Source organism: Bubalus bubalis, chromosome 12 (assembly GCF_019923935.1).
Source record: "Bubalus bubalis isolate 160015118507 breed Murrah chromosome 12, NDDB_SH_1, whole genome shotgun sequence".
Classification (NCBI taxonomy): domain Eukaryota; kingdom Metazoa; phylum Chordata; class Mammalia; order Artiodactyla; family Bovidae; genus Bubalus; species Bubalus bubalis.
Window position 1 is genome coordinate 98,417,750 of NC_059168.1, and position 22,575 is coordinate 98,440,324.

Genomic DNA, 22,575 nt, shown 5'->3' on the forward strand with positions numbered 1-22,575 from the left:
CCCAGTAGCTCAGCAGTAAAGAATCGCCTGCAAAGTGGGAGGTGCAGGTTCGAGCCCTGGGTTGGGAAGATCCCCTGAAGAAGGAAATGGCACCCCACTCCAGTAAAATCCCATGGACAGAGGAGCCTAGCAGGCTACAGTCCACAGGGTCAGAAAGCATAGGACAGGACTGAGGTCACAGGAGCACAAGAGGCTGAGGGCTTCCCAGGTGGCACAAGAATTTACCTCCCAGGTGGTGAAGAATCCCCCTGCCAATTTAGGACACCCAAGAGATGGGGGTTCGATCTCTGGGTTGGGAAGATCCCCTGAAGGAGGAAATGGCAACCCACTCCAGTATTCTTGCCTAGGAAATCCCATGGATAGAGGAGCCTGGCAGGGGTCTATAGGGTCCCAAGGAGTGCACACAACAGGAGGTTGAGTTAGGTAGGCTGGAGTCGGAGGAAGCACTTTCTAAGTATGAGAGCCAGGCATTCAGAGTGGGCTGACTTACCTAGAAGTGATGTGGGAAGGGTTTCCACTTCTCTGGGAAAAACGAACATCTCTGGCCTCCCTACCTGTCCTCTCCTGCCACCTCCACCTCCCATAATTTCCTGGGACTCGGGCTTAGATGTGACTTCCTTTGGGAAACCTTGCCTGACCCTGGGGCTGGACACAGGTCCCACGTTCGCCCTTCATAACAACTGATTGCACTGTGTGGTCCATTTTCACATGTGTCTTTTCCAAAATATCAGCCCCAGGAAAGCAGGGACCCCTTGGTTTTTTTTAAAAGTCCACCCTTGTGTTCCCAGTACCAGCCCTGGGCCTGGCACTTAATAGGTGCTCAATGAATGTTTGTCAAATGAATGAAGCTTTTCAAAAGCTCCTTAGCTCTCCCATGCCAGCTCAGCAGGCAGCAGTCTGCAGAGTTAGAAAATACTCAACTCTACATGGCCTAACTAAAGGTGGCATCAAATCAGAGGTCTTTACCTTGTTGGGAAAGAGAAGCCAGTGAATGACTGAGAAGGGAATTGATATGTGTTCTCTTATTCCTTCATTCATTAATTCAGCAAGCACTTACCAAACCCCTACAATGTATAAAGCTCCTTACCATGAGCTAAGGCTCTAAGGTGAATCAGGCAAGGTTTCTAGCCCTTGGAGGAGCCAATGAAATATCTTAGAATGTGTGTGTGTGTGTGTGTGTGTGTGTGTGTGTGTGAAGTGGCTCAGTGGTATTTGCACAGACGAGGAAACTGAGGCACAGATGTTAAAGGATTTAACCAAAGACGCACATGGCAAGTGGTGGGACATGGATGTAAAGCTGGCAGTTGAACTCTGAGCCCTTAGCGGTGACCACATCCTTACATCCACCCTTAACCACCAGGGTACACTACCTTAAGCTACCAACGATGAGTTCGGTTTTGGAAGTGTGGTTTAGCTGCCCTGGGCTTTTGTAACAGGTTCCAGTAGTCTCCCTATCGCCCTCCCTATTCCTTCCAGTTCTCACTGCAGCCAGGAAGAATGTTTTACTTATTTATTTATTTAGGCTGCCCCCACGTAGTATGGGGGATCTTTGTTCTCTGAACAAGGATGAAACCTGCGCCCACTCCTGGGCCCCCTGCAGTGGTAGCACAGAATCTTAACCACTGGACCGCCAGGGAAGTCCCAGGAAGGACATTTTAAAACACAGTTCTAATAATGTCACACACACACACAAACACACCCCCACCCCAAAATCCTTCCAAGGCCTACCACTGCTCTTAGGATAAGAGACTGAAATTCTTACCTGGCTCACAGTCATGATTTGGCCCCTGCCTACATGTCTAGCCTCATGTCCTATCAGGCCCTCTGCTCCCCAGTTTCTACCTTCTCTTGGTGCTTCAGCATGTCCTACTACCCAGAGTCTTTGCACTTTCCGTTCTCGGTGGAATGCTCCTAGCGGATTTTCTCTCCTCATATCCACCTACTTAGCTCGCCTCAGGCTTTAGAGCTCAGCCCAAGTCCAGTGCAGCCCATTTTCTTTCTGAAGTTCTTATGATGCCGGATCATTGTTCAGTTTGAGATATTACGCTTATTAGTATGTTTATTTGATTCGTTTCCCCTACGAGACTGTGAGTGCCCTAAAGACAGGAACCTTGCCGATCCGATTCACCACCGGCATCTTTTAGCACCGACCAAAATGTCAGGTACACGGAGGACGTGCAACAAACATCTGCTGAATGAATGAAATCTAAATCGACGGCGAAAGGGGGGTTGGATTGCGAGTCGATGGCTCAAGAGAGCTTATTTGGATGCCACTGATAATTCAAGACAAGTGGACGGGTTCGTCCAAGCGGTGTGCTGACAGAAGGTAATATGGTAACTAATGCAAGATAAACCGGAACGTGGCTCACGGTCACAGCGCAAAAATGCCAGGTCTCTCCTCCGCCGAGTTGTGGCTGACGTCAGTCGCTTCCGGCCCTAGCTGTTTAAGCGCCGTCCCGAAAAGAAACAGAACGACCAACCAAAACGCCCCTTAACAGGGCCCACGGTCCTCCGGCCTCAGCTTCCGGCTCCAAACCTTCCTCCAATAGCTGAGAAGGAGAGTTTCCTCGGCCCCGCCTCTTCCGGCCGCGGAAACCGGAAACGGGGGGGTAGAGCCGGAAGTTGAGGGGAGTTTCCTGTGAGCTCGGCTTCCTCAACATGGCAGCGCCCTTGTCAGTGGAGGTGGAATTCGGGTGAGTCACAGAGCTGGGGCGCCGTGGGGATGGATTGAAGTCGTCGGGCCCGGAACTCCCCTCCCTCTGCCTTGGGGCCTGTCACCACCGAATCGCCGAGGCCCCCGGCAACTTCCCTGAGCTACGCCATCCGCCTGGGAGAGCTTGAGGTTCGGTCTCCCTGGGCGACGAGGCCGTATGTCCGGGAATAGATGCGCATATCCGGGAGTTGTAGGTATGCTTCTGGCACTCCTCCATGCCCTGCGCCCTACGGGACTCAAAAGGTGTGACTTGTTCGCAGGCCTTCCGGCCTTGTTTGCCAGCTCCATTTTGGAGCAGGCCCGTGTGTCTGGCATTTGAGCTCCTAGGACCGAGACAGACCAACCTTTCCGAAGATTTGAGGGTGTTAAACCTGAACCCTTTCCGGTACATTTAGTAAACTTACTGAGTGCCTTCTGCAGGTTTTAAGTCAGGTGGGGATATGGGGCTAGGTAGCACAGTAGTGAAGACTAACCCTGACAGTACAGGGTTAGTGCGTGTACATAGTCACTCAATCGTGTCCGACCCTTTGGGACCACATAGACTGCAGCCCAGCAGACTCCTCTGTCCATGGGATTTTCCAGGCAAGAATACTGGACTGGGTTGCCACGTCCTTCTCAAGGCGATCTTCCTGATCCAGGGATCGAACCTGACTCTTGGGTCTCCTGCATTGGCAGGTAGATTCTTTACCTCTCTGCCACTGCAGAATGCTCAAGATAAAAAGTGCAGGATGGGGGAACACACGCTAATTACCAAAGAAACACAGACCAAGGAGGAAATCTCCTCAAGGCATTCTCTTCTACCTCTTACAGAAGGTTTTTCATGTGATTTCAGAGCTGGGGGGAAAGAAAAAAGTGCAAAGCTTAGAGAGAAGGCAGAGAAACAGATCTTAAGAGATGGACGGTATAATTTCTAGACTCAGGTGGAAAAGCTGGGACTAGATTTGTCTGTGTGTGTGAAGATAAACAAGCCAAGGCTTATGTGAAAGGGAAAGTCTGGGATGGGAATCGGAAACCTCTGCCTATAAATGCCTTTCCTTCTATTGGATGCCCCCAGTTTCTTTCATGGATTCCCTTCATTGCATAGTCCATTCACCAGTCATTTATTGAGTGCTTACCATGTGCCAGGCAGCGAGCCAGGCACAGAGGGTACAAAGATAAATAGAACTTTGTCCATGCCCTCCAGTGTTCAGCGTTGCTGTCCCTTACGAGGGGGTAGTCTCATGAATGTTAACTGCATTTTAATTGATGATATTGTCTGGCACCATGGATCCAATTAGAACTGTGCTAGTCTGGCCACCTGACTATTTTGCTTTATTGACCCTTTGCCCAGCTATATCCCCCATAGCCTGCAGGTTCCAGGAGGTCCCTGCTGTTTTGACAGGCCTCAGCAGAGCTGAAGACGGATAAGCTACAGATGACCAGTGTTGAGGCTTATCTACAGTTAGCTTGGCTTGGGCTTTCCAGGTGGCTCAGTGGTAAAGAATCCGCCTGTGAAGTTTTGATCCCTGGGTCAGGAAGATCCCTTGGAGAAGGAAATGGCAACCCACTCCAGTATTTCTTGCCTGGGAAATCCCATGGACAGAGGAGCCTGGCGGGCTATGGTCTTTGGGGTCGGAAAGTGTCAGACACGACTTAGTGACTAAACCACCACCACCACCCACAGCCGATTTACCTTTCATGTTCACTGAGTCAGACGTGGCATTTGTCTTCAGAAATGCCTTCTGTCTGCCAGGTCCTGTGCTGGCAGCAGTGGGGAAGTCATATGAGGAAGACGTGGTCCTTGCCCTCCAGGGCTTACAGACGTGCTGGAGTTCCTGTTTTCTGGCTCCACCATCTCGGTCTCCCTTACCCCAAGAGCAATAGTGAACACCAGCAAGGCAAGACAGGGTTCCCACCACCCACTGCCACAGGGTCCCATGAGAACTGCAGCTTCTTGGGAAGCAGGAATGCCCAATATGTAGGCTAAACCCAGAGTCCTTCTCTCTTTGTCTCTGTCAGTGCCTGTTTCTCCCCTTGGCCTTTCTTTAACTTTCTGTCTCTTAGCCCACTTCCTTCACCCTTTACCCTGAACTTAAGTAGATTTGCAGAGAAACCGGTTTGCCCATCAGGCTCTCCCTTTTGTCCCCGAGTGCCACCCTGATCCTTGAAGATTCCAAAGGGTTGGGCCTTTGCCTCTTTCCCGTGAGCAGCTGTGGCCCTGCAGCCCCACCGGTTCTCGTAGACACCCTGGAAGGCTGCTTTCCTTTCTCCCGCCTATCACTGACCGGGCCTGCCATCCTCGTCCTGCCAGAGCCGTTTCTCAGGTCACAGAGGATGCAGTGTAGGTGGTACAGGTGTGTGTGGTGCCACTGCAGCCCACAGAGGAGAGTCCCTCTTCCTTTTCCCTTTTTCTCTTCCTTGAGTCCAGGAGGTATTGGCAAAGGAAGGGAATGCCATTAGGGTCAGAGAAAAAGTGGGGAAATGGGCATGTTCACTCATTTCAGCAAATATTTCTTGAGTGTCTGCTGTGTACCAGGCCCTGTTTTAGGCAGAACTTGCATCCCCATAGGTAGAGGGGAAATGAACAAAAGTAAAATATATCAGATAAAAAGATGAAGGTAAACTTCAAAAAGTGAAGACCATTTGAAGAGTGTCTGTACCACTCACTGGTACCAACAGACACCTCCCACCAAGAGCTGGGAAGCGGAGGAAAGATGAGGTATCTTGGGTTGTGATGCCTTAATTGCGTTTGAGTCGCAAATCCTGTAGGACCTACGAGAGTTTGGCTTTGGTTTTCTTCTGGGACCAAATTGGTCCCCTTCTTGCCTCCCTGAGTCACTTCAGAGGCTGGGAGTGCACCTTCCTACCCTCCAAGTGTTCTGACCACAGAAATGCCAGCCCCTCCCTTGGGCGCTGGCAAACCCAGCAGTGACAGGTCAGTCGCTGAGCCAGACTGGTTCTTTATCCTCTTGTGAAGGGAAAACAGCGCTGGCCTCTGCGCCTGGCACCACCAGGTTTGGCCAATCTGGGTTGTTTGCTTGGGTGCCAGCGCTTCCAGTTCCCACTCCTCTGACCCCCCAACTCCTGTCGCCCCTTGCTTGTCGCCCTCCCCCACCCCAGCTGCTGCATGTGCCAGCCCCTACCCAAGAGAGAGTGGGGCTCTTGGAAGGGGATAAATGGAGGCTCTGTATGGGCTTGCAGCTGAAATGGCCCTGCGCGCGGCCACAGATGGGCCTCCTCTCCCCCTCCACATTTCTGCATCAACAAAGCGTGACCTTGTTTGGATGACAGTCGCCCCATGTTTCCCCCATGACAATGCGTGCCTTGCCTTTGCCTCCCAGTGGACCGTCTCAGGACACCTCTGTTCTCCGGCACTGGGGAAGGGTGGTGGGGTGGGAGTCATTGCACCCGTCTCAAGTCTGTTAAGGCTTCCCAGTTAAGGTCCATGTGAGGTCTGAGACGAGACGCTGGGGGAGGAGCAGCGTGGCGCTGGGAGAGCCCGAGTATCCGCACCAGGAGTCTGGCATCTGCACTTGGCGGAGCCTCTCTGCTGGCCCAGGCTTCCCTTAGCCAGGTGTTGGGACCTAGAAGTGAGCCAGATTCTGCCCTCAAGGGGCTTCCTGACCTTCTGGGGAGTCAGTTGTTTCTGCCACAAACCAGTTAGAATTCAAATCCTAGTTCAGCCACTGCCTATCTGGCCTTGGACAAATCACTTAACTTCTCCTGGCCCCAGCTTGCTTCTCTGTTGGTCGGAGTTAATAATATTTGCCTCCCTCCTTCCTTCCCCAGGATTCCATGAAGGTGAAATGAGACGACGAATGTTTTTGTAAAGGGCAAGATTATTGCTAAGTCCAGTGGGGGTCTCTCACTCTCTAGCACTTTGGTTTGCCTACCAGGCCAGCAGCAGGGGTGGGGACAAGGCACAGGCAGGGGAATTTCAAAGTGTCACCTGGCCCTAGGAAAATACCCAGGGTCTCCGGTGTGCTGTGAGGTAGCTCCTCAACATGTTTGCAGACGGAAAGATTGAGGCTTGAGAAGATGTCATCCCATGCCTAGGGTCTCGCCAGTCAGGCCCGAGTGGGGCCTGGTCTCCACCTCAGGGCCTATGCTCTGCCCCTGTATGCTAAGCTACCTCTTGATTCAGAAAAGTCAAAGCAGAGTCTGAAAATTTGGGTACTTAAATGTTAAAAAACATTATTTCTGTCCTGCTTTACCATATCAAGAAGCCACATTTGAGAATTGATGGCTGATATCCAAGGTGTTCCTGAACGTTGGTCTCTGAATTTCCTGGGCACCTGGTGCCAGCCTCCTCAGCTTTCGGTCTCTGAGGCTCTTTCTCTGGCCCTCCTTTGCAGAGGCGGTGCGGAGCTCCTGTTCGACGGTGTGAAGAAGCATCAGGTCACCTTGCCTGGACAGGAGGAACCCTGTGAGTACGGGCTCTCTGAGCACCATTGAGCAGCAGCTGCTCCACAGGTCACTCAGCCTGGTCAAGTGAGAGTGGGTAGGATTTCCCGGGCCGTGGGGAGGAAGGGAGAGAGATCACCGGTTGTCTCCTCCGTACTTTCCAGACTCAGCCAGCTTTGTAGGGAAGATATGGCATCGCTGCGTCCTTCCAAGCACAGGTTGTGTATTCAGGCTTGAGTTTGAATCCCCTTAGCACCTTCGGCTGGTCACCTCACCTTTCTGAGCTTCTGCGTTCTTATCTGTGAAAGGGGGAGATGGTAATCCCTATCTCTCAGGGTTGCTAAAAGGTGTCAGCCAGCCGTACCAGGCATCTCTGCCATCACTGGATGGCCGCAGAGGGGTGTCCTCACAAAGGAGATAACCTTTGTCAAGAATGGAACAATGCAGATGGACTTAAATGAATTTCAATGAGGAGAAAAGTGTCTAGCCAAGGAGGTTGGAGGGGAGAGGTTAACTAAGGGAGACAGAGGGTTTTTTCCATTTGTTCATTCAAATACCTGTTCGTCTTTTCTTTAGCAAACGCACCTGAGCACCTCCCATGCCGTAGACTATGTACCAGGCACTGGCAGACAGACCCTGCCTTCAGACTGGGGGAAGGGGGAGGAGGATTTCCAGAGGTCCAGCTGGCTAAATAGCAGCGTAGCCCAGAGGCAGGGGCTGGACACTGCCACTGTGGAGGGGCTTTGCAGCCCTAGCAAGAGCAGAACATTCAGGAGTGGCAGCCCATCTCACCTTGGGCTGAGATACTTCTGGGAAGAAGAGGAAGTCCGTTGTATGGGGAGCCAGGGAAATGAGGTTCCTGGAGGTGGGCAGTAGAGAAAGTCAAGTGAGGTTTGACAGGATTCTTCTGGAACTGGACATGCATCTGCCAGGTATCAGTTATTGCCCAGATTCACCCATTACCAAGGCTGTCTCTGACCCTCCCTTGGGGTTGAAGGGCAGTGGCATAGAGTGGGTCTCTGTGCCACCTTCAGAGGCTAGGGTACAGGGTGCTGCCCCGTGGAGCTGGGTGTGGGCATGAGGCTGAGGTTAAACGTCAGGACTGTGGAATTGTGTCCCTGATGGGGGAAGTTCCAAGATGATGTAGGTGATGGTTTCTTAGTTTGACAGATGGCTTTGCAGCCTTGGGAGGAAACAAGGGGCTGTCAGAAGCCTCTCAAAGATGCAGCCTTAAAGACTTATCAAGGACGTTATTAAAACATCACAAGTTAGGGTTTGTTTCCTCCTGCTTTTGCTCTGCATGAAGGTGCCCAAGTTTAATAATTCCAGTCCTTTTCATTTATTCATTGACTGAACGCTCACCAAGTGTCAGTCGTAGAAGAAAGTACTTTATTCTTTCCTGTGGTTGGCACCCGTGTTTTTGAACATGCACACATGTTTTACTTTGTGCCAGGCTTCCCAGGTGGCGCAGTGGTAAAGAATCTGCCTGCCAGTGCAGGAGGTGCAAGATATGTGGGTTCAATCCCTGGGTCGGAGATACCCTGGAGTAGGAAATGACAACCGACTCCAGTATTCTTGCCCGAAAAATTTTGTAAACAGAGGAGCCTGGACAGTCCAGGGGTTCACAAAGAGTTGGACACAACTGAGCGCATGCATACACTCTCTCACACGCACACACACACACACACGTGTTTTCCTTTGTGCCAATTTGATCTTAAGCAGAACTGATATGGTTCTTGCGCTAATGGAGCTAACAGAGGAACGGAAATGGAGCCAGGCAGTGAAGAAGTAAAGGCGCAGATGTATAACAGCACGAGTGGTCATCACTGGCATCAGAACAAAAGGGTGCTTTGAGTGAGACACCAGGGTGGCAAGGGAGGCCTCTTTAGAGCAGTGTCTTTGAGGGAATTCCCTGGTGCCCTAGTGGTTAGGAATCGGAACATTCAGTGCCATGGCCCAGGTTCAGTCCCTGGTCCAGGAACTGAGATCTCGCATGCTGCACGGCACTAAAAGAGAGAGAGAGAGACGACTTTGAGGCGAAAGCCCTGAGGAACGGGAGGAAGCCAACCTAACAAATTGGAGGGAGAGCAGAGGTGCGTGTGGCCCATTCCAAGTAGAGAGGACGGTACTTGTGAAGCCCCCAGGCAGAAGGCCTCGTGGTGGTCAAGGACCTGAGGGAAGGCCAGTGTCCTCAGCACAGGTTGAGTTTGACAGGGTAGGCAGAACCCCAGTGTGTGGTACAAGTGATTGTCACAGATTCTTAGGTGGTAACTATCATTACTTCCACTTTAAAAAGTGGAACCCCCCCAAAAAAAAGTGGAAACCCAAACTCAGAAATGTCCAAGGTCTTACCCTTGACCATGTGCTTATGTCATTGACAGAGCTGGGGTTGAATCCGATGCTAGGGTCACCCCATCCTGCAGGGTGCCACTATCCCATCACCATTTATCCCAAGAGCTTCCCCGAATCACATCACATCTCAGACCTGCAGGATATTCTCCAGTTTTCACACTTTCATGCCTCCAACAGCTACTGATCTTAGTTTTCATAATGACCCCAGTAGATATTATCTATCGACAAGGAAACCAAACTTCACAGAGAGAGTGACCTGTCCAGAGTTACTCAAGCAGGGAAGCTGGCTAAGGCCTAGGTTTGTTTTTATTTTTATCTTTTGGCCATACTGCATGGCATGTGGAATCCTAGTTCCTCAACCGAGGATCAAACCCAAGGCCCCTCCATTGGAAACATGGAGTCTTAAACCAACGGACCACCAGGGAAGTCCCTAAGACCCAGGTTTTGGATCCCTCATCTACTGCCTCGGGGGCAGGTAGGGGGCTCTCCTCCCCTCTCTGGGATGAAATGAAAGGAAGCACGGGAGGCTAGCGGAAGTGGCCCACGTGCTTAGTTCTGGGCCCTTGGCCATGGGTCTCTACCTCTGGCTCCCACTTGGGCCCTGCTGTGCCCAGAGGCGTGGGTCACATCACAGCAGCAGAGCTGGTTGGCAGCTGCCAGGCCTCACCCTGGCACACAGAGCCCAACAGGAGGGCAGGGGCCTGGTGCCACAGGGAGAGCCTCACTCCTCCCCGAGCCCATGCCCAGATCTGCCATCTGGCAGCCTTCCCAGCCCAGGGGCTGCCACTTGGCCAAGCAGGTCTTGGAGACTCCAGCAGAGAAAACAGCGGCCATAAGATTATGGATTGTGACAAGTCTCACAAACAAGGGGACTCCAGGGCCCTGGGTCCTGGGCCAGTGGAGAGCTTCCAACCCGGCCAACTTGGAATGAGAGGCTGGGAAAGGCCAAAGAGGGCGGGATGGCGAGACAGGCACCCTGGCAGCATGCACTGGCAAATTAGTTACTTCTGCGGGCCTCTTATCCCACCTGTAAAGCGGGAGGTTGGACTCGATTTAGTCTGTCTTGAGCTCATTATTGGGCTTCCCAGGTGGCTCATTGATAAAAAATCTGCCCGCCAGTGCAGGAGACGAGGGTTCAGTCCCTGGCTTGGGAAGATCCCCTGGAGAAGGAAATGGCACCCTACTCCAGTATTCTTACCGGGAAATCCCATGGACAGAGGAGACTGGCAGGCTGCTGTCCACAGGGTCGCAGAGTCGGACACGACCGAGTGCGAGCGCACACGAGTCGGTTATCAGTTTGACACCTGCAGTTTGGAAAAGTTGCTTCCAGATCTAAGCACATGGTTCTGGGAAGCAGGGTGCATTGATCCAGTGAGCGGCTGCCTGTGCAGGGAGGTGAGGGTTCTTAACAGCCACCTCCACTGAACAGGCCTTGAGTGGCTGAGTTTGGGAGGCACCCACCGGCTTTGGGGCCTGGCAACTGGGAGCTGGTTTTTAATGCATCAAGGATCCTTTCAACTCAAGGCTCGAAGACCAGGCTTGGTCAGGGGCCTGGAGCAAATCCCGAACCTCGATGGTCCCGGCATGGGCCTTACCTGCCCTGGTCCCAGGAGGAGACTCCGCCTCACCTTTCCCTGCTTCTCAGCCCCGCCTTTGTATTAAAGGGAGTCTGGCGCGGGAGGCAGGGGTGGCTTGGGCGCTCCCAGGCGCTTTAAACTGCTTAGCATGCATTTCACAGCCTCTCTGGGGCCAGCTGTTCCTTTCTCCGCTCTGGGGCCTGTTTGCTGATCCCCTCCCCACCACCCTCCTCTCCCCCTCACCCCTCCCAGTCCCTGTGCAAAATTGCTTTTGAAAAGATCCACTTTCTGCTTAATTAAACAATGAGGAGCGTCCCCTCGCACATCTGTAAACCTCCTTCTGAGGCCAGTTTAGCCCACAAACTGCTCCATTCTTACCTCCATTCACTTGTAAATGGACCCTCTGATGTTCCCTCTACCCTCTCTTCTCTTCTCCCCCCATCCCAGCTCTTTTTTCTCCCCTTTCAGCTGAGGCCTGGGGTAGACTCCCAGAGTCCTGTCCTGGAGCCTGGTGGACTTGGTGGGGACCAGAGCAGCTTAACCTGGGGGAGAGAAGACATAGGGGACCGCCTCTCCCGAGTCTGCACCGTTGGCGTGGTGGTCCCTAGGCCCAGCTAGGCTCTGTGGGTGGGAGGGACCGGAAGCCAGATTTCAGGCTGGGAGAAAATCTCCCCTTGGACGCCTGCAAGAAGAGGTTGGATGAGGGTCGGCTGTGCGACATCAGATGAGACCGGAAGTTCTGTTGACACCACTGGGAGTGGGGGGCGCCACAGTGGGTGGTCGTTGTCCCCAGACAAGGACAAATCCACTGGGGCATGGGATTCTGGTGGGAGCCTCTGTAGGTCTAGGGGGTGTGCGTGGTGCCCTTTCCCAGCGGCCTTTAGGGGAAGGTTCTGGCAGCCCCCGGGATAAGGAATCCTGAATCACTGACATTCGTCTTGTCTGTTTGACACCATGCTAGGCCTGCCACTGGCTCAAGACCTGGGTTATTATCCCTCCCTTGTCCGAGGATGGCGCTGAGACTTAGGCGAAGTGACTTCTACCCAGGGCCGCCTAGCACACACCCCAGGGCCTTCCAGCTCCAGAACCCAGACTCATAAGCACTCCGCCATGAGAGCAGCAGCCCCGTCCCATCACTTGCTCTTCCCACAGTGGGCAGGCCAGGTCCCGAGGCCTTCTGCACGGGAAACCCGACATGGGGTTGTGCTCATCTCCCTGCCCTGGTGCTGCGTGCCCTCAGCGTATGAGTCCTTCCACTGGGGCTGTCCAGGGAGCCTCTGAGGAGTCTAAACATCTAAAGGGGGCAGCAAGGGAAACAAGGGTTCTTCCTCTGGCTGACTGAAGAATTACAGCATGGCCATGCCAGGCATAGTGCCAAGAGCTTTCCATGGATCATCTTATTTGAGCCTCACAACACCCCTCAGAGGCATTTTTACCATTCCCATTTTACAAAGAAGGAAGCTGAAGAGAGTTCCTTACCCATGGTCGTTTAACTAGGAAATGACACAGTCAAACTCAGACCCATGTGCTCAGTAAATGTGTCCAGGGCGTTTTGTGTGCGAGGTTCTATGCTGTGTGCTAGGGCTCAGGCTCCCGAGGAGGGGGCCCTCTTCCCCAGCAGCCCCTCTTCAAGGCCCCTGCACGCCCTGCGCAGTCCAGCCAAGGCTGCCTCCCTGGCTGCATCTCATGCTGACCTTCCGGCCTTCTCAGTTCTATCACCTTGAACCTGCCAATTCCAGCCTGCCTCAGGTCTTCCCATATGTTCTTCCTTCTGCCCTAGCTTGCTCCCCCATCCCACCCGACTCATCCTTGGGGCCGCAGCTTCAAGGTGAACACCCTCAGAAAAACTCGTTCTGCTCCCACACAAAGGAGAGCGCATTTGTCACGACTAATAAAGTACCGTCCACCTCCCCTGCCAGACTGAGGCTCCACACGGGCAGGCTCTGTGTCCGCTTGTTCTCCGCCATCTCCGTGGCACCTGGCACATAGTAGCTGCTCAGTAAATATTTGTCTCCCGAGCGATTTCCTGAGATCGCCGGAGGGCAGCCACCATGGGAAGCCACGGAAGGCAGGAGGACGCAGAGAGGGAAGGTGACAGTGAGGTTCCCAGAGCCATCCCCAAGCCACCACCAGCCCCTGACTCTGCTTAACCCTTCCTCCTCCCCTGGGCGCCTTTGGAAGCCGACCATCTGGCTTGGAGGCTATTTGCATATTGTCTGGGCCTCAGCAAGCCTAGCAAGATGTCCCTGGGGGTGTGTTTCAGGCCAGGCCAAGTGGCCCTTGCTGCCTGCGAAGGGAGTCGGGAGTTCCACCTCTCCCCACCCCCAAATCCAGGCATGGGGGAACAATACGGGTGGTGATGCGGTGGCCTCACCATGGTAACAGGCTATCAAGAATGTGAGCAGGCCTGGGGGGTGCAGAGGAGGGAGGGAATGACCTCAGCAAAGAGGAGCATCATGATAAATGAGCCAGCACCCGCAGCAGACGCCCCCCCGGCCCAGCCCTCGGGGACACCATGACGCTGCCGTCACTGGGATGACCCCGACATGACCATTAGTCCTCCCCGCCGCTCTCAGCCTACGAGAGCAGAGCACAGGTCCTTCCTTAGAGGGAGCCAGGGCGGTGACCCAGGGAGTCCTGGTTCGGAACAGGCCGGCGGGGGCTGTGGAGGTGCAGCTGGTGGCCCTCAGGCCAGGCCCTGCCCAGGCCCTCTGAGCACCACGCACACAGTCAGAGCCCCGCCCGCGGGGGCTGGCTGACGGATGTGTCAGACCCCAGCAGCTCTATCGAGCGGCCACAAGATGTATGGGCTGGCGGCCTACCAGACAGTGCCAAGATGGAGGCCACGGGGAAACCTCTGAAACCCAGGCCTCGGGGAGGAACCCAGCCAGGAGTCGAAATGGACTACAGCTACTTGGAGGCAACACGCCCCATCCCTGCCCGCTCCAGGGACCCTGAGGATTCCAGTCGGCTTTGTTTAAAAGCAGGAATTAAAATGGAAAGGCGCAGTCTTAGCCCGTGGCCACTGCCCATGGCCCTGTGCTCTGCTGGCAGACGATCCAGGGGAGCTGGCACAGAGCAGAGTGAGCCAGGCCATCCAGGGTGTAGCCTGCCTGCCTCCTGAGGGGGTGGCAGGCAGGCCCGTAAGAGTGCCTTAAAACCCTGCCCAAGGTTGGTGCTGTGGGTGACACGCGCTGGGCCTAGCCTGGGGAGAGCCGGGCCCCTTCCTGACCCACAGCCTTTTCCTGGCCTGCATGCTAGGAGTCTGCCTCCAGTCAGGGAAACCAAGGCAGTGCGTGGGCCCTTCTCCATCTTAGCCCCTGAGCTTTGTCTTGGCACAGGCCCAGGACAGCAGTCCCCTCTGAGACTTTGACTCAGGAGGCGCATGGCTAACCTCCAGCCCCCTGCTGGGTTCCCAGAGACTAGTTGTCCTCTCAGGGAGAGAAAAGTCCTGCAGCCTCAGGGATGCTCTGCTTGAGGAGTGGATCATTGAGAGCCATAGCCTTCAAAGGGGTGATAGTGTGCGTGACCTGGGACCTGACCCCCAGAAAAGGAGAGGTGGCCCTGGGGACATGTGGCCTCTAGCCTCCAGATGAGGTGCAGAGCTTGGTGGCTGCCCCAGAACCACACAGAGGCAGGTCTCAGTGTCCAGCCGAGCAGGAGAGGCTGTGTTGACCTTAGCCTCTCGCTTCCCCCTGGTAGCCGCCCCTGGCCTAGAGGGCTCTGCAAAGTGGGGAGCAGAGGGACTGTGATTTGTCAGCATCTCTGGCTGGTGAAGGATCCTTCTCCTTCTGCCAGAGGAAATTAACTGATGTTATCAGCTCAGCAATTGTTTTTCTTCCCTCACAAAGGGAAATATATGCAGACCTTCCCAGAGCAAAGCTGAATGCTCCCCATCTGGGACTGGCTGGGGAGATAGAGGTGGAGAGGCTCTCTGAGAAGCCTGCCCCTGGCAGTGTCAGACAATCTCCTAGGCCTCGTGAGTGGAGGTCTGTGTCTGCCCTTTCGGACGTGACTGTTCCGCCCACTATCCACCTTGAGTCCCCGTTACCTCTTCTTACAGCTTTCAGCAAGGCCAGGTGCCACTGCCTCTGAGAAGACCTCTCTGGTCTCTCCATTTCCTCACCTTGGAAACCACAAGTCCAGGCGCCATGGCAGCCAGGTCTAAAAGAGGCCCTCTGAGCCCCAAGGGCATGTCCTCCTGCTCCAGGCAGGGCCCTCAGGGCCAGAAGCACTTGAATTTGACGTTAGTTTTGTTCTGTGCCTTCCTCTGCAGGGGATATCCGCAGCCTCCTTGTCTGGATCAAGAAGAATTTGCTAAAAGAGCGGCCAGAGCTGTTCATCCAAGGAGACAGCGTGTGAGTCCCTTTCTCCCCTTCCCCAAGGAGGGCGGGCTGAGGGAAGGAGGTCTGAAGCCCTGGTTCAGACTCCGCCTCCTCCAGGCCCTCTCCCCTCGATCCTCTTCTTAGCCCTCCAAGGAAGGGCTGCTGCTGCCCAACTCTGTGGAAGTTTATTTCAGTTTTCTTGTTACTACATTGGACTGTTGGGTTTGTTTTTTTTTTCCCCCAAAAGTCCAGGTCAGGAGATTGGTAAATTTACCAAAAAACAACACACAAAAACTTAGATCCTGCCTTCTGGATGCCACAAACTTGCCAAAGAACCTTGCTTAAGTGACTTCCCTTCTCTGGGCTCAACGGTTCTCTCTGTACAGGTAGCACTGAGAAAAGATGATCCCCAAGGTCTCTCTCATCCTTTGACAGCCTGGGACAGACGGTGCCCTCCCAGTGATGGAAATGTTCTCTCTCTGTGCTATCCAGTGTGGTGGCTGCTAGGCGTTGAGGATATTGAAACCTCGAAATGTTGGTAGTGTGACTGAGGAACCAAGTGTTCAGTTTTACTTGAATGTAATTTAAATTGAAGTGTGCCTCATAGATTCCGGGCCGTACAATGCAGGTCTCGGGTTACAGGGGGTCACTGCACGCATGTGCACACACATGCATGTTTGTGCTCACTTGAGGACACCCCTCACCTGGCCCAAAGCTTCTGTGTCTGTCTCAGGCCCAGCTCAGCCTCCTGGGAAAGGATCCAGGTTCCGTGTGCCAAGAAGTCACTTTACCCCTACAACAGGGCCATCCTCATACTTCACAGAAGTGGGCAGGGCACCTGTGGCACTTGTTCCTCTGCGGAAGCAGAGGTTCACCAGCAGGCCCTGGGGGCTCAGGCTGCCATCCAGCCTGGAGCCCAGGTCATGGTCCAGCAGCTGTGGCAGCCACCCCCAAGGACAGCAGTGCTCTTTGGGTCCTTGCCAGCAGGAACCAGGTTAAGTAAGGTGCCTGTCCAGATGTCGGCCTACCCTGCCTTACTCCAGGGAGGGCGGCTCTCAGGCTGTCAGGGGCTCGGGGGCCACTGGCAGACTTCCCTGATTCAGAGCAGCCAAGATGGCCTCCTCCCCAGGATGCACATGCAGGAGGCCTGGGACAGTGAATTTAGACCCCTGGAAGGACAGGCTGCTGCCAGTGGTTCCCTGGCAGCTCCCACGTGACATCCTACTTCATCTTCCCCAGGGAGCTTGTGAGGAAGACACTTAGGATTTACCCTATTTTCAGATGAAGAAACTGATGCTCAGCGAAGCAATGCCCCAGATCTGGGAGGTGGCAGTGGAGTTCTCACATGTGTTCCATCTGGCCCTCAGACTTGCCTGTCACCTCCTCTCCCTGGGTGTTCTCTGACGGAACCCCCCAGAGCAAAGGCGCCCCTCCACCCCTTAGACTCTGCAGCCCAAACATCTAAGCTTCTGCCCCTGCTCTCGCCAGCTCCTGCCATTCACACCCTGCTACTCACCACCATCTTTCCCACAGGCGGCCAGGGATTCTGGTGCTGGTTAACGATGCCGACTGGGAACTGCTGGTCAGTACCTCGGGGAGCAGCCCTCCCTCAACCCCTCCCCAACCCACCGCTGTGGTAGGAAAGCCTTGGACCTCCCTCGCATCAGGCCCAGAGTGGCGGGGTCACCCTCTGTCCAAACCTGGTGTCCAGACGGCGGCTCCTCAAGCCTCCCACCCTGAGTGAGGAAGGCGTGGGTTGCTGGGGAAGTGGTGAGCTGCCCTCTATCCTGGAGGTTTGCTAGTTAGCAGATAGGGTACCCACTTCTTTCTGATAGATTCTGTCCTCCCCTCTCAAAGCAGCTAGCCCCCATGCCCCACTTCCCCTCTCAACACCCCGGGGAAAAACTGGAAAAGTGCCCTTGACGGTCTTCTTCTCTCTCTTCTGGACCAGGGTGAGCTGGACTACCAGCTTCAGGACCAAGACAGCGTCCTCTTCATCTCCACGCTGCATGGCGGCTAAGGGCCCCTCTCCCTGCCTGGACCCCCTTGGGGTCGGGAGAACAGAAGAATCAGACAATCCCCTGGGGCCCTACTTCCAGATCTTCCTGTCCCCCTTGGCTGCTTTCTTCCCTACTCTGTCCCTTGAGCTCCCTCCAGGCAGGGAAAAGAGGCCAGGTGCTAAAAATGAGCCTTTCTCGGGCACGTGAGCAGGGGAAGGCAGGCGCCCGAGCCGGGCACTCCTCCTCCCAGCAGCTGAGGTGGGGGAGGGTACCCCTCCGCATGGCCGGAGTGGAGGGGGTCTGTGCGGCCAGGTGACCCAGCTGCTGTCCCTCCTGTGTCTCCCTGAGTGACTGCTGACAAGGCACTGCCGCTCCTGGGCTGCGGTGCCTTCCTGGGGAAGAGGAATGAACCTCACTAGCTGATGGCAGGCCCCTCCCCTCTCAAAGACAGGAGGAGCCTTCGCCTCAGTTTCCCCATCTGGACAGCAGAGGGCTCTGCCTGTCCCCCATTGATATAATTATGGAAACCCCAGCTGGGGTCCCCTATTCAGCACCGACTGCTCCCCACGCACACACACAGCAGCTGCTCCTCCAACCACACCCCTCCTCCTGCTCCCCCACCCACAGCCCTTGACCCTGGCCAGCCTCCCCCAACACAGGCCACCAGATGGGCTCCTGAAACCCTCCCCCCCACACACGGCAAAAGGCTGCCTGTGTGCAGCTCATTCCACTGGGAATGGAGAGCGGGAGGGTGTACGCTAGACCTTGGACTGGCAAATAGAGGCCTGGGGTGGGGGGTCAATGTGCCTCAGTTTCCTCCCTAACGACAATGGAATTTTTATAATATCTGAAAACTGAGGGGACTTCCCTGGTGGCTCAGACAGTAAAGAATCCACCTGCAATGCAGGAAATGTGGGTTCGATCCCTGGGTCTGGAAGATCCCCTGGAGAAGGAAATGGCAACCCTCTCCAGTACTCTTGCCTGGAGAATCCCTTGGACAGAGGAGCCTGGTGGGCTACAGTCCATGGGGTTGCAAGAGTCGGATACAACTGAGCAACTGACACACACACACAAATGAGATACTTGATGGTGCAAGGGCACACTTTCTCTACTCTCCCATCTCCTGCAGGAAGCAGGATGGGGCAGGCAGCACCTGGGAGGCAGGGTGACTCCCCCCACCCCCATCCCTTCTGGAAGTCTAGGGGCCTCAATGCCTGCAACAGCTGGCCTTGGGCAAATAAAAGACTAAGTTGTTTACTGGCCTTGCCTGGAACTTCATCCTTAGAAACCGAAACCGGTGGGACCCCACATTCCCCCAGTTGGCAGTCACTTCGCTGGTCCCACCCTCCCTGTCCTCACCCCAGGGCTTTCAGAACTGACCTTCACCCAAAAAAGAGCAGGAGTTGAAACCCAGACTATCCAGACACTGAGAAGGGATGATATGGTTGGGCCATCTGGAGAAGGGGTGGCAGGGCCAGTCTGTGCTGACCAGTCTGGGTCCCAGGACACTTCCCTACCCGTATGTCCGAGGCCAGGCTTTGTCCCACAAGCCGCAGCCAGCAGCCGCGGAATGGAGGAAGCATAGTTAAGACTGCTGAGCCCCACTTCCCAAGACCTGGAGAAAAAGCTTTGTTTGCTGGAGGGAGACCTCAAAAAAAAAAAAAAAAATAGGGCATTAACATCATCCCGCCCCAAACATTGCTTTTCATTAAATGTTAATAATTTAAGGTGGAACTGCTCTCACTCTGCAGTGAGACGGAAGTGTCGAACAGTTGTCCTAGCAGTGCTGGGGGCTGTGCTCATTCTCAAGGCCTTGGGGACAGATGCCCCCCTGGCTGGTGAGCTCTCCGGCGCTGCTGCAGGTGGAGGAAGGCCCTCTGGGTGTGTGTGTGGGTGGGTGGGGGTAGCCATGTTGAGGTTATGGGTGCAAGGGAAGGCCAGCGTGGGTGCAGGTGCCCGTCAAGAGAGAGGATGTGTGACCAGCCGTTCTAGGTGCTGAGGTCAGGGTCTCCATGTTAGGCAGCAGGGCAAGGGACAGCCTCGCTTTAAGGATCAGCCTGTCCGGCTTCTTGTAACCTGGAAGGGAGGACTTCAGCCCCGCTGGGCTTTACGGTGCCCCATTATCCACTCCCTACCCCACCCCTCCCCACAGCATTCCAAGTCCTGGAAACTGGGTGAGAGGATTCCTTTCCTGCTTGCACTGGGGAGAGGAGGGGTAGAAACGGGCTAGCCCTTCCTCCCCAGTACCCGAATTAGTGCATTACTGCTGAGGAGTAGGGCAGGAAGACACGCTGCTGGGGAAAGCAGGTTCTCCACGCTAGGAGGGGTGCCCTGAAACTCGCCAGGGCCACACTCCACAGCATTTGGGGTCATTTTCCAGCTTGAGCACTTAAGGGTCAGGGATGGATGACCTGGGCTCAGACCCAACACCACCCAGCTGCCCCCCTGCCAAGGCAACTCCTGAACCCACTTTTGAGGAAATAAACAAATAAACCCCACTATCTCAGAAGATTTGTCTTTAATGAAAAGGATTCGTTTTCCAAGTTGTTTCCCAAGCCGAGGCGATTGCCCGGCTGGAGCGCATCGTTCTGGACGCTTCTCCGACTCCAGCAGCAGCCGGAGGAAGCTCTGGAGGAGCTGGCGGGAGGGGTCGGTTTATTGGAGATTTAGGGGTCGATTTAGGTTTGTTTTGGGGGTATTGGCAGGGGAAGCTAGGTTATAATCAATTCAAAACGAGTTAGCAAGCGCAGTCCGCCGGCATCTCCTTTCGCCCCCGACTTCCTGCGGCTCCGGCCGAGGACGAGCTCTCCGGACCACAATTGGGCCCCGCCGTGGCATGCCAGCTTCGTTCCCGGCCGAAATTTGAAAAAGGGGGGAGACGACGCTGTCGGCTGGAGGACCCCGCCAGCCAGGACTGGTCACCCGCAGAGGAGGAGGAGGACGACGACGACGACGACGAAGAGAGGAGGATGGCGGCGCTGGTGACAGGGACCGGCGTCCCTCCTTTGCGCTCCCGGCCGGGGCCGCGATGCTCGCGCTGGGGCCAGCCAGCCGCCACCCGAAGGGTCTTGCCTGCGCAGAGCTCGGTTCCCTGCGGCTCCCGCCCCTGTCGCTCCCAGAGCTCAGCCACAGATGTCCAGCCACAATTCTCGGTTGGCCGCAGACTCGTACAAGAATTGCGTTTGGACAATCAGTGGCGAAGCTCCTGAGTTCAGGGCCCCGGTCTCCTGCGGGGTTCCGCTTCGCTCCTGTAAAGCACCGGACCAGATCTCCGGAGCTGCGCGGACCTCGCAGACGCTCGGCGATCGCGGCCCATCCCGCGGTAAGGTGGACGAGCAAGCACGCGGATCCCGACCCTGCGTGGGGATACCCGTCGCCCCGGCGTGCGTCTCCTTCGATCGCGGCCCGGGGTCCCTAGAGTAGCCCGCGCTGGGTCTCTGCGCCGCCCCAGGTCGGGGGAGCCTCCTGTGTCAGGCCTGGGGAACCCCGACTCCCCTCTCCCCGCCCCCAGCCTGGGCTCCCCGGGTTCGCTGGGAATCCGGAAAACGGGGGCCCGAGGCGGGGTCGCGTTTCCGAACCCGGGGTCCTGGCTGCTGCACCGTTGGGTCTCCCGCCCCCGCCCAGCCCCGCGCACGCACCGGCTCGGGCGCTCTCCCTCCCTGTGGCTGAGTCGCGGCCGGGGTGCCGGCGGTGGCAGCGGCGGCAGTGGCTGGGACGGCGGGGAGCGCTGGAATGCGCCGCCGGGTCACCTGCAGCGCCCGGGGAGCCGGGCTGGGAGCCGGCGGGCTGGCGAGGCGCAGGGCTGAGCCCGAGCGGGCGCCTCTGGCGGCTCGGGGCCGGGGCGGGCTTTTAGTGGGCCGCTCCAACAATACGGGCCTGGCGCGGAGAAAGGGGCTCGGCTGCAATTGGTACTGGATTTGAATAACGCCACGGGGCCATCAATGGTCATTGTGTCGGCGGGTAATGAATCTCCGCTGTCTCTCGGGCTGGCCAGGCAGCTGCAACCTGCGCTCAGGCAGCTCTTAAAGACATAGCGTGCCCCTCCCCGGGGGCCGCCCCCCTTCCCCGCACCGGCAGGACCCCTCGCCCTCCCACCCCCATCCTGCATCCTGGACTCCCAGTGCCCCGCCTGCTCCCTCGACTGAACCCTTTGCCCATCGCCCCCTCCCTCCTCCTGGGCCGGGCACACGCATCTCGGCCCTGCACTCCCATGGACCTAACTTAGGCCCCTGACCTTGACTGAGATCCCCAAGAGTGCCCAGGGGACCCCAGAATCTTTGAAGGCTCAATCCTGCGCCACCCCCCCACCACACACACACAAACACATCTGCATTAAACCTGAGGCCTCAGGACCCCTCCTGCCTTAAGCTCCTGCCCCAGGGGCTTGGAGCTGGAGGGTGAGGGGAAACAGTATAGAGGTCAGAGGGTCACCCCCTTAAAAGGCTGTGCTGCCGGATAAGGGAGGGGAGATGCAGTCCCAAGCCCCCCTGGCTGAAGATACCATCTCCAGAGACCACACCCCCACTAGGGGTCTGGAGACTGCCCTCTCCCCAGCCAAGGACAAGGGCTTACTCCCAGGATACCTCCTGGCGGGCTCCTGGATATCTCAGCTCTGCCAGGGATGTGGGGGTGGGGTGGGGGAGCAGAAGGGCGTGAGAGGGGCGTGGAATCTATTCATTCTTGTCTGGTCATTGTCTTTTCCACTGGACAGCCACTCTGGTCCAGGAGGGCAGGGGCTCCATCTAGGTCTGATATGCGCCTACCCCAGCCCAGACCAGCCAGGTCTGATGCAGAGAAGGCTCTCAATCTACAGGGGGACATAGACCCAGTTCCTGACCCGCAGAGCTCACGCCTCGCCATTCTTCCCTTTCCGCTCTCCATGTACTCCAGGGTTCCCCAGGCACCAAAGCAGCCTCGCCCCTGCTGCTGAAATCCTCTCCTCTGCCCACACTCCGTGGGCCACCACTCAACTGCAAGTCTCCGTCGGTCTGTGTTCTTCACTGGATCAGGAAGTAGGTCTTCCGGATCTTTTTGCATTGAGAGCCTAGTACCGTGCCCTGTCCCCAGACAATCACTGAATAGCCATCGCTGACTTCAACACGAACCCCATGAACTTCTTGGAATTTCATACGGAAGTTGAGAAAAAAGACTTCTGATGAGTAATACTCGAAGTTGAGGTTTTATAGAGAGGGAGCCCTGCTCACCAGGTCCTAACTCACTCCCTG

The 22,575-nt window shown here is 55.7% G+C and overlaps 1 protein-coding gene across 2 annotated transcripts; it reads left to right on the plus strand.

Moving 5' to 3' along the window:
- The first annotated feature begins 2,576 nt into the window (after nt 1-2,576).
- URM1 (ubiquitin related modifier 1) lies at nt 2,577-18,612 on the plus strand. 2 transcript variants are annotated; one of them, XM_006065370.3, is made up of 5 exons: nt 2,577-2,693; nt 7,048-7,118; nt 15,302-15,383; nt 16,884-16,932; nt 17,302-18,612. In XM_006065370.3, exons 1-5 carry the CDS (start codon nt 2,659-2,661, stop codon nt 17,368-17,370), a joined length of 306 nt encoding a protein of 101 aa, XP_006065432.1. In that variant the 5' UTR covers nt 2,577-2,658; the 3' UTR covers nt 17,371-18,612. The 2 variants fall into 2 exon arrangements, with proteins under 2 accessions (XP_006065432.1, XP_006065431.2); XM_006065369.3 differs by lacking the exon at nt 2,577-2,693 and adding an exon at nt 2,715-2,907.
- Nucleotides 18,613-22,575: the final 3,963 nt, after the last annotated feature.

What these genes read in the sequence shown, in the direction of transcription:
- URM1 (XM_006065370.3), top strand. Translation starts at nt 2,659, where the DNA reads ATGGCAGCGCCCTTGTCAGTGGAGGTGGAATTCGG. An exon ending in TCAGTGGAGGTGGAATTCGG is followed by an intron (nt 2,694 to 7,047) that starts GTGAGTCACAGA and finishes CCTCCTTTGCAG; the next exon opens with AGGCGGTGCGGAGCTCCTGT. An exon ending in GCCTGGACAGGAGGAACCCT is followed by an intron (nt 7,119 to 15,301) that starts GTGAGTACGGGC and finishes CTTCCTCTGCAG; the next exon opens with GGGATATCCGCAGCCTCCTT.